Here is an 11,936-nt window from a genome sequence, read left to right on the forward strand (position 1 = left end):
TAATACCTATTTTCCATAATGTAGACCCATCATGGGTGCGCCACCAAAAGGAAATTTATCACCACGCCCTTGCTAATCATGAGGTGAGGTTTGCAGATAGGGTGCAAATCTGGAGAGATGCTCTCAAGGAAGCTGCCAACTTGTCTGGATTCCATTCACCGTCATCAAGCTTCAGGTCAGTGTTTCTTTTTCATAGATTATTTTGTTTCTTCTGTTACACTATTAGATTAGGGTATGTTTTGATAAATGAGATTTTAGTGGAAGGAATAAATCCATTCTCACACTATTAAACTAAACAATACAACAACAACAACAACAATACTAATAATTTTGCCACGTATACATTATGTAGGGATGATGCTGACCTTGTTGGTCAAATTGTCAAACGTGTCTTACAAAGGTTAAACCAATCACCCCAAGGTGATTTGCAGGGTCTTGTTGGAATTCATGGACCAATTGAAAAGCTAGTTTCGTTGTGCACGGAATCTGAAGATGTTATTATTGGCCTTTGGGGCATGGGTGGTGTTGGTAAGACAACTCTTGCGACTGCAGTTTTCAATAGATTGTGTGATGGATTTGAAGGATTTTGCTTTTTGAACAATGTAAGAGAAAGAGCTGAGAAATATGGTATAGATCATTTGAAGACAGAACTTCTTTCCAAACTGCTAAAGGAAGAAGATGCAAGTCCCTTTGTCACGCCTGGTGGAATAACTAATTTTGCCAAGAAAAGACTTGGTCGAACAAAGGTTCTTGTTGTTCTTGATGATGTCAATGATTCAGACCAAATGGAAGATTTATGTGGAGGACATACACGGTTTGGGGCAAGTAGCAAAATCATAGCGACAACAAGAGATAAGCATGTCCTTCTTAGGGCGGACACTGATCATATTCATCAAGTTAAGACATTGAATTCTGATGATTCCCTTCAGCTTTTCAGCCTGAATGCCTTCAAGCAAAACTGCGCTATAGAAGCAGAACAAGTTGAGTTGTCCAAGAGAGTGCTTAACTATTGCAAAGGCCTTCCTTTAGCAATAAAAATCTTGGGTTCCTTCCTTAAAGGAAAAACTCAACAAGAGTGGGAAAGTGAACTGGCCAAACTTGAAAAGACGCCTGATGAAAAAATCCAAAGAATATTACGATTGAGTTATAATGAATTAGATCGTAATGATCGGAATATATTTTTGGAACTTGCATGTTTCTTTGATAGAAATACAGAAGAAGAAGAGCAGATAAAATCTCTTCTTGATCACTGTGGATACACAACTACTATCGGGTTGACAAATCTTTGTAATAAAGCTCTTATTTCCATTTCAAACGATTGTGTGTCAATGCATGACTTAATTCGAGAAATGGGCCGTGAAATTGTTCGCGGAGAATGTCTAGATGATCCAGGAAAACGCAGTAGACTATGGGATTCTTGTGATACCTATGAAGTACTGAAATACAATAAGGTAAGCAATTGATGATTACCTAGATTGTAATTTTGTCACATTTATTTTTGTGGAAGTTTGATATATATTTAAGGGGAATGCTAGGGGGACAATGACTTTATTGAACAATATGAACAACCACCAATCAAATAAAAACACACTACACCTCCAAATTAACCTTCTAAATTTTAATATTAAAATAACCATCCGTACACTAATAAAATGAACATCCGATATATCTATTGTTTACATTGTTTAATATTTTCATTGTTCACCTATACTTTTCCTTTCATAATTCATCACGTCGCACCACATAAGCACAAATAACAAGCATTGAAACTGGGCTACCATAATTGAGTGAAATTTTGATGATTTTTAGATATGTTTGAACGAAAAAAAAGAAATGATATATAATGGTATAAAAAAATAATTTTATTCTTATATTTTATAAAATAATTTTAGTATATATTTTTTTATTTTTTTAAACAAATACACTCTACAAGAGTGATGATAATTAGATTGTACTTATTCATGGTCTTTGTTAGTATGTTTACAATTTAGCTGACACAAATATAAGGTTGGTGTGTTTTTTTTTAGAATTGAGAAATTGAGATTGAGTATTATATTTGGTAATCAGAAATAAAAATTGAAATTTTAATCTAAAATATAAAATTTTAATTCTTTTAGTAATTTTAGAAAATGAGAATATATTAAACTAAAATTTTTAAAGATAGAAAAATTAAAATTCTAATAATATTTTTTTAAAAAATCTTCATTTAATTTTTTAAATTTTAAATATATTCTTTAATCTATATATATATATCTTAAACTAAACATAATATATATTAAGATATAATTTAATTCTTTATATTTCATACTAAATATAATATAAAAATTTAATTTAGTCTTTATCTCTCAATTTATATTTTTCGGTCTAAACATAATCTAAAAGATGTGTCTCACATTTATACTTTTTACTTTTTAGATAAATTCAACTCAAATGTTTGGAGTTTAGCCAATTTTTTTTTCGTAATTCAAACAGGTTTTACAAATTCCTCCAAATAATAAAAGAATGTTTTAAAATCAATACTGAAAGGATATCATTGAGAAATATAACAAGTATTTAGTACTCATTAAGGAAGTAAGCTAAGGAAAGGGCAGATTTAATTATTTTAATAATTTTGACCCCACTGGAAACTTACTTCCCCTTGATTTTTCTTCAATTTAAAATAATATTATTTTTATTTTCCTCGCTATTTTTCTTATGAAAACATGGTAGTTGACATGCCAATTGCCATCAATGATCATATCATTACCCGTTCGTTACGTAACTTGGCCCAAAAATATCTCCAGCTTGTGAATATTTAACAATAATATTATTTGAATAAATTATTTTAATAATTAAATTTAAATTAAGTTAATCTAATAATTTATTACTATAATAAAATAAACTTTTAAAAAATGCATAAAAAATAATTTATTCGTTCACTTAATATTTTTTGTTTTATATGATCATAAACTTACGGGTGAACCAATTCTAGCCTTGATAATTTCTTTCAAGGATTGCGAGACTTTAATAAAAATAAAAAATATTTTTTTGTCTTTAATATTTAATTTTATGAGATTAATTAGTTATTATGTCAATGATCTCTCTTTAAAACATAGTTATATGAGATGTTAATAATTAATATATAAAAAATTTACTTAAATAAATTATTTGAAAGTAAATTTGACCTAAATACAACTTTTGAAATGAGAAGACGCAAATACAATTTTTCATATTCATATAAAAATCGCTTTGGGTAGTAGCGGTTCACAGAAGAACGTAAACCGCTACTGGCAGCTACAGTTTATGTGGGTTAGGATTTTACACAAAAGCTACTATAGACAGTAGCGGTTTCTGTTGAGCGTGGATAGTGCATAAATCTCTATATAGGTGGTAGCGGTTTATGTGTTTGGGGGCGTGTGCGTAAATCGTTAGAGGCAGTAATGGTTTACATTGAGTTTTTGTGCGAGATAGTTAGCTATATATATCCCTCAAAGGCATTGAGGTAGAAGAGGAGTGTCATTTTTTAGTAAATTTAAAAAATCAATAATATTTATTAGTTTTACACAGTAAATTTAATTAAGAAAAAATTATTATAAAGGACCGTTAGAAAGATTTAATTATTAAAAAAAATTTAATATTAAAATTATTTAGAAGGATTAATTTTATAATATTTAAAGAGAATGACCAAATTTTGTTGTGAAAAGACAAATATATCCTTAGATTATTTTTTCATTTATTTTTTTTTGTAAACATATCTTTTTAACAGTCATGCTATACATACAAGTCTTTTTGGTTTACAAGTCTTACAAGTTGGGCCAAACCCAACAGAAGCTACACTCACCCACAAAAGCGTGTTAACATGCGCATCATGTTTTCAAAGCGCTCCATCACCATTAAGAACGACTCTTCTTCTTCTTCCTCGATGAAAATCATAACTGTCATTTTTTCTTCGCATTTCTCTTCCTTCTCCTCTTTTTCTTTCTTCTTCTCCTTTTTCTTTGTGTTTCTCCTCCTTTTTCTTCGCGTGTTTCATCTTCATCATCGTATTTCTCCTCCTTCTTTTGATTTTGTAACATTATGTATTTTTTCTTCTTTGTTTGATTTTTTTCTCCCAAAAAGAATTATGAGAATATGAAATAAAAAGATGAAGAAGAACAGCAGAAGATGAGGAGGAGGAAGATGAAGAGTTCTGAATTATACAGAACTTATCAGAATAAAAATACACCCAAATATCATCGTTTTACACCAAAATATCTTCGTGTTACACCCAAATATCTTCGTTTTACACCCAAATTTACTGCAAATACAGAAATGAGTTATGTTACATGTGCACTAAAATCAATCATCAAAGTCATTCACCAGTATAAAATACATACTAGAATACAAATAATACATTGAAAATAAATTAAAGTACACATATATTTATACACAAATATATTGGTGGTTGATTTTAGTGTATAAATAGTATTTTTGTACAGAAAAATATTTTCTCTAACGCTGGATTTTTTTCTTCTTCTTCTTTTCCTTATTTCTTTCTTTCTTTTAGTTAAATGAATGTAAATTCATCCTCTTCCAAGTAATTTTGCAGCATTATGTGTTTCTTCTTCTTCTTTGTTTGATTTTTTTGTTTTTATTCTTGTTAAGAGAATAAAACAAGAAGAAACTTGAGAAGGTAAAACAAAAATAACAAGATGAATAAAAAAAAAGAAGAAGAAGACGGTGATAATGATGAAAAAAATACCAGCAGAAGATGATGAGGAGGAAGAAGAAGAGTTTCGAATTATGCAGAACTTATCAGAATAAAAATACACCCAAAATTTCTTAAAATACACCCAAATATCTTCGTTTTACATCCAAATTTGCTGCAAATACAGAAATGAGTTATGCTACGTGTAAACTAAAATCAGCCACCAAAGTCAGTAATCAATATAAAATACATACTGGAATACAAATATACATTGAAAATAAATTAAGCCACACATGTATTTATACACAAATACATTGGTGGCTGATTTTAGTGGCTGATTTTAGCATTTTTGTACAGAAAAATATTTTCTCTAATGCTGTATTTTTTTCTTCTTCTTTTCCTTATTTATTTCTTTCTTTTAGTTAAATGAATGTAATTAAGTTCATCCTTTTCCAACCAATTTTGGAGCATTATGTGTTTCTTCTTATTTGTTTGATTTTTTTTTATTCTTGTTAAGAGAGTAAAAACAAGAAGAAACGTGAGAATGTAAAACAAAAAAGAAAAGATGAATAAGAAAAAAAGAAGAAGAAGATGATGATATCACAACTAGAAAATAGATTAATACAAACAGATTTACAGACAGATTTAGTCTTTATTACAGACGGATTTTTGGTTACCGACAAAATTACCAACGGATTTTGTCTTTCTGTAAAAGTCCCATCGGAAATTATTTACCGACGGATTTTTTTCCGTCGGAAAATTACCGACGAATTTTTACCAGTTATCGACAGATTTTTCCTCTGTAAATTCTCCATCCATTTTTCGAAGGCGACGAACTTTCTGACGGATTTTCTGTCTGTAATTACAGACGGAAAAAATCCGTCTGTAATTACAGACAGATTTTTAGACGGATTTTCTATTTGTAATTACAGACAAATTTTCCGACAAATTTTCCATCTGTAATTTAAACTTTGGAAAATTATCTCACACTCTGATTACAGACAAAAAATCCCTCTATAGATCTGTCAGTAAGGTAATATATTTTTTTTTTCTAATTACAAAATAAACTTGTTTTTATACAAAATAAATATAAATTTAATACAAATTTTTATCTAATTTGTATTCGAATATTTATAATATTTCAAAAAATAAACAAATTCATCGTATTATCAAACTAAAAGAAAAGTATTATAAACAAGCAAGTCAATATATAATTCAAAACATAAACAAAATGTATTGATCATCAACTATAATTCCTAGTACATCATCAACATGCTGCTTCTTGTAAAACATTCTGAGTGGCATTAAAATGGCAAAGAATGATTGGATGAAAAAAGTTAAACCTCTAAACCAAGCATCTACAACAACGAATCAGCAGATATCTATATTCTTTCTTTTTCTACCACTCACACAGGCCCAGTCATCCATTTTCGACACTTCTATGCCTTCTAAGAATAGTGAATATTTTTGTAATAAGTTATGACCTGCATAAGGAACAAAGAAGATGAATTTAGGAGGAGAATGTGATTCAAAGCAGTTCCACCAACAAGAATTGCATTTGGCAGCAAAGAGATAGCTGCATTCCGAATAAAGAAAATCGATAATGAGAATTAATTGAACATTTAAACTACATGATCACTTAAGATTCCAGAGAGACCAATAATTGCTCCAGGCTTTGCAGAAAAGATAATTTGATCAGCAAGATTTAACAGAAGATTGAAAAGTATGTTTGCGATGACCACATCATATTTATCCTTGTGAGGGATAACAAAAAAATACAGTTAAAATATGTGAATATGATAGAGACGGTTATAATATTTAGCTTTTCACACAGAGATGTTCAAGGAAACAAAGTAAGAATGAAAATGTACTCTACTGTACAGCAAAGGCATTCTAGCTAACTGAAACCGGAGTAGGTATCCCAGCTCCAAATAGTTTTTTCATTTTACTTTAAGTTCTTAACATATGCATATCATCAATAAAATACCTTTAGAGCTGTAATTGCTAGAATTCCAGTGCCAGTGCCATAGTCCAAGATGTATTCTCCTCTTTTTATACGGTCATGTAGGAGTAATAGACATAATTTGGCAATCGGATGGTCTCCAATTCCAAAGACTAGTCCATGATTAAGAATTATATTCATTGCTTGAATATCTTGTGTAAGATTCAACATTTCTCATTAGAATATACTAGTCTCACAAAGAATATTCAATTTAGGATGAACAAATAGTTCTTAGACAAAAGCAATGTGGGAAAAACAAGAAAAAAATGGTCAAAGTTAAAAATGGTATTCAAACAAGATGCAAAAAGTTCAATACTTAAATAGATTTGCAATGTATAATCACCAACTATAGGAAGTTTAGCAACACATTATCTGTAATGAAAAGGGAAGATAAACTGTGACAAAAAAATAAGTGTGAGATATACGTATAGGTGGAGTAATCCACTTGGGCACCACCCATAGGCCTTCAGTAACTTCAACGGGATGAAATGATTCCTGAAAGCATTGAAAAATTTGTAAGTTTATTTCCAGTAACACTCTCGCACTAGTAACTTCAACGGGATTAAATGATTCCTGAAAGCATTGAAAAATTTGTAAGTTTATTTCCAGTAACACTCTCGCACTGACAGTTTTCCATAATATGAATAAGTGATCATTCCCCGAATAAGAATGTTAAGTAAAGAACGCAGTAAATTTAATAGCTATTAAACAGAAACCAAACAATTAGCAGTTAGTATTTAACAGCTAGAACACAGGACTAACTCGATTTCATAAAGAGCATCATTGCCTCATTGACTCGATTTTTAGTACAAATAGCATTTTTGTACAGAAAAATATTTTCTCTAATGCTATATTTTTTTCTTCTGAATTGAACCACACTTCAGCTACTTGATTGGATTCAAAACAATAAAAGGAAGAGAAGACTTGTAAAGACTTGTATGAGAAAAACGCTTGTATGTGGAGAACAAACTGCTCATCAATACCATAGAGGGGTTGCAAAATACACCCAAAATATACCATATTAAAACAAGCATAAACTATAAAATGCAAATAGAACTATAAAATCATCATAAAAAAATAACAAAAATCAAATTTATGAATCATCATTAAACAAAAACTAAAACAATTCAACTAAAAGAATAAGACAATTCACCCTAAGTGAGATGAAAAGTCATAAACTGTAAATACACCCAAACTTTCCTAAAATACGCCAAAATATTCCCGATTTACACCCGAACGTCTGATATAAAATGTAGAAAATTCATCAGAACTAGTACATTAGATTCAATTCAAATAAGGAATAATGAACAGCAAATTTCACAGACAAGGTTCACGCATTATTCAACTACACAATTATAAACTACTAACTGAATTCAAATTCAAATTCAATTATTAACTGGAATTAAACCACACCTCAGAAACTTCATTGGATTCAAATTCAAAAATCCACTTTGCTCTGGTTCAACTGATAATCTGAAGTTGAATCATCCATTATCTTCAAAACGATTTCAGAGTTTAATTTCAGAAACAATGGAAAATGAGAAAAACGAAGAAAGAGCACAGAGAGAGAAACTTACGTAAACGGCAAAGGAGAAGGGAGAGAGAAATGCACGAAAGAGATCGAAGAGAGAAGACAAGAAAACGCAGAAGGAATTCAAAAAAAGAAAATGAAATCTTTTCGAAAAACGAAGTTACATATTTGCACATTGATTGATTGAAAAATCTGTACGTTAAGGAGGCACGTGAAACATACATGCCATAAAAGGCTCGTTTTAGGGATTAGAAATTTTCAGGACTTGTATGACTTGTATAGTGAAAAGGCTTGTATATGGAGATTAATCCATTTTTAAATTGTCTATCATACTCGAATTCTTATTCTTCATCTATAACTCATTGAGATATTTGTTGCTGTTAATCACAAAACGTAAAACTTGGGAGTACATGGGAGTATACTAATGTCTTACTATTATCATATATAAACTAGTCAACAATGAACGTAAAACAAATCATTCAGAATTTGTGGAATTTGTCTCGAGATATCTCTTTCTTCAATTATTCAAGATTTAGCCCTTGAATCAAATGCAATAATCGGTGCTGATCTAATTAGTCTCTATCGTGAAATATTTGTAAACCTTTGTACTAGAGGCTTTTGACAGGTAAATTGATTTTTCAATGCTGCATTTGGTATGCCCTTGCAGAGTATTTGAAGCCGGAATATTACTATTGAGTAATATGTTTCTTTCAAACTCATTTTTAAATTTTAATATCTCTGTCCTTTATTATCCCTCAAGACTTGCTCGAAGAATTTATAATGTCTTACCATTTTATTTTATAGAGTACTCAACAATTAGTAGTAATTAGTCAATATTAATGTTTTTTGTTTCTTATAATTCATGTTTTTATTATTAGTTATTTATTTTATATTTTTTCTTGTAATTCATTATTGTTCACATTCTACTTCTTGTAATCCATGTTCTCATTATTTTTTTGTAATCAAATTTTTTTGTTATTTTCACCTTGGAGGTAATATTAAAGTTGTACCAAATTTAAAAATTATTTATCATGAAAAAATTTAGGGGTCAGCAGTTTTATTGAAATTTGGCTAGCACTTAACTAGCAAAAGAAAAATGAGTAATCTACATTCTTGAATAAAATCTCACATCATTAAAATTACCAATAATAGCTAATTAATGGCTACAAATTACAAAACTTACTGACCTATTAGTACTCTTTAAAAAAATATTATAAGAGAGCTAATTGAGAAAGAATATATACATTCAAATTTAATGCATAAGATATAGCTTTAAACCTAGGAAAATATGCAGAATAAACGCATTACCTACACTTTAACCAATCTCAACTCATAAATTTCATTGATACTGTTAGTTAATTATAGGGTATAGAGGTGGAGTGAGTTGAAGAAGATGAAGAAAGAAAATAAGGAGAAAGAGAAGAGAAATATCATTGGGATAATAATATTATCTTTTCAATATTTATTTTTTTATTTTTGTTTTTAATAACATATAAATTAATTCTTTTTAATAATTTTAATATTAATCGTCCTTTTATTAATTATATTTTATTAATGATCTTTTACAATATTTTTTTCTTTAACCAATATATTTGTAAAAGTAACAAAAATAAAAAAATTAAACGGCTTTTATAATTATCTAAAAGACAATTAGACTCCCAATTTAAAAAAAAATTATTAATTGTAGTTGACTTTTAATAGATAAATTAACAGTTTAACATATTAAATAAATTTATTCTATTAATATAAAAAAAATATTGATCGAAAAATTAATTAGTATCATAAAAATAAATATTAAAAACCAAAAAAATATTTTTTTATTAAAAATTTTATTGTCTTTCAAAATAATTTTTATAGATTTTTTCTCTAAAACTACCCGTGAATCACGTGCTGAATAAATTATTATATCCTACTTCTAAGATAAACAATATCCATCGCTATCTAGGGGACCATTTATATATACGTACCTACTTTTTTGTTTCAGCACCAATAATTTAGATGCTTGTGGATGTTAATCATTGGAGAAATGAAAAACTTAAAATTAAGATAAAAAGTAGTTAAGATATTTGTGTAACAGCCAAGCTAAAATTTACAAGTGGTTCAATGTTCTGTAAGTTTAGCAGCTTGGACTTAATTAACATGATAGATTGATAGATTGATAGTTGAAATTAAGTATATATATAATTGAAAATCATTTTACTAGAATGATGTAGGAACCACCCGGGTTTAATTTGTGTTTTTTTTTTTTATTAAAGATAGAAGATTTAAACTCGCAATCTCTTAATTGAGTATAGAGAGACTATGCTATTTGAGCTATTACTCATTCATTCGCAGGTTTAATTTGTGTTTTATAGTTATGCACTTATGCTTAAGTATAAGAGATTATTTTATGGCATCAATTTTACTAAGGAATTATATTTTTAACTAACAATCATAGAGAATAAATAAAAACTAACAGGTTCAAGTTTTTATTATAGAGAGAAAAAAATCTAAATTTTTTCTCTATAAAAATGATACGCATTAACAACTAATAATAACCCAAAACAATCAACCAGGCATATAGCTAGAATAGAATAACATCCTTTCCCCTTCTTCTGAATACCAATAATTTCAAAATCACAATCACAATGGCGGTCATGGCTTCAACCGCAAACATGCTCATTGCATTCCAACCCAATAATAATGCTAATCTCCGCAAACTTCAACCACCGCCATCCATATCATCATCTTTAACCACCCCAAGAAAATCCATTAATTCTACCACATTATGTAAGGCCACCACCTCCACTATTAGTACCAATGATTCATCTCTAGCTTCCACCATCACGGAACTCCAAGAAACACCATCTCCTCCAAAACAACCACAACCAGACATATCCTCCGTATGGCGCAAGCTCCACGGCGAGGACAACTGGGTCGGGCTTCTGGACCCAATGGATCCTCGCCTTCGGACGGAGCTCATCCGCTACGGCGAGATGGCACAGGCTTGCTACGACTCCTTCGACTATGACCCATACTCTAAGTATTGTGGAAGCTGCAGGTGCAAATTATAAGTTTTCATTGATCGAAATTATTATTGTTAAATTCCGTATCTAACAGAAAGATTATTTGAGTGCAGGTACCCTCGAGAAGAATTTTTCGAGTTGCTGGATATGAGGCACTTGGGTTACTCGGTGAGTCGTTATATTTACGCGACGGCCAACATCAACCTGCCCAAATTCTTTAGGAGATCGCGGTGGCCACACAAATTGTGGAGCCAGCACGCAAACTGGGCAGGCTATGTGGCGGTTTCCGACGACGAGACGACCAAGAAGCTGGGGAGGAGGGATATAACCATTGCGTGGAGGGGGACGGTGACGCACGTGGAATGGGTGGCGGATCTGATGAACTACCTGAGGCCGATATCGCCGGAGGTGGCGTGCGACGACCCTGAGGTGAAGGTGGAGGCGGGGTTCTTAGATCTCTACACTGACAGAGAACCCACCTGTGGATACTGCAAGTACTCTGCCCGACAGCAGGTACCATTCATGATTAACAGAAATAACGCCATTTTTTAACTTGAAGAGTTGTAGGAACTAGTACACTTTGTAATTTGGGAGTCACCTGTATAAAGTGGCTTAAAACATTTTTTTAAAGATATTTTTAAGTAATTAAAATTTAATATATATAATTAATTAAATTATATTATTTTTATTAAAATTAGATTAGATAAATTAATTTAATTAAAAAATTAATAA

At 30.2% G+C, this 11,936-nt stretch overlaps 2 protein-coding genes across 2 annotated transcripts in view; both read left to right on the plus strand.

The window, feature by feature from the left end:
- LOC107493059 (disease resistance protein RUN1-like) overlaps positions 1-1,463 on the plus strand; it is a 3,816-nt gene extending 2,353 nt beyond the window's left edge. The window contains exons 2-3 of the mRNA XM_016114137.1: positions 25-175; positions 353-1,463. Coding sequence (XP_015969623.1) covers positions 25-175; positions 353-1,463 — 1,262 coding nt within the window. The remainder of the gene's footprint in view (positions 1-24; positions 176-352) is intronic.
- A 9,252-nt stretch (positions 1,464-10,715) lies between these two features.
- The window catches only part of LOC107493146 (phospholipase A1-Igamma2, chloroplastic), a 2,495-nt gene continuing 1,274 nt past the window's right edge, over positions 10,716-11,936 (plus strand). The window contains exons 1-2 of the mRNA XM_016114231.3: positions 10,716-11,239; positions 11,318-11,717. Coding sequence (XP_015969717.1) covers positions 10,827-11,239; positions 11,318-11,717 — 813 coding nt within the window. The 5' untranslated portion in view covers positions 10,716-10,826. The remainder of the gene's footprint in view (positions 11,240-11,317; positions 11,718-11,936) is intronic.

The sequence above is a fragment of the Arachis duranensis genome, chromosome 6 (genome assembly GCF_000817695.3).
Source record: "Arachis duranensis cultivar V14167 chromosome 6, aradu.V14167.gnm2.J7QH, whole genome shotgun sequence".
Classification (NCBI taxonomy): Eukaryota; Viridiplantae; Streptophyta; class Magnoliopsida; order Fabales; family Fabaceae; genus Arachis; species Arachis duranensis.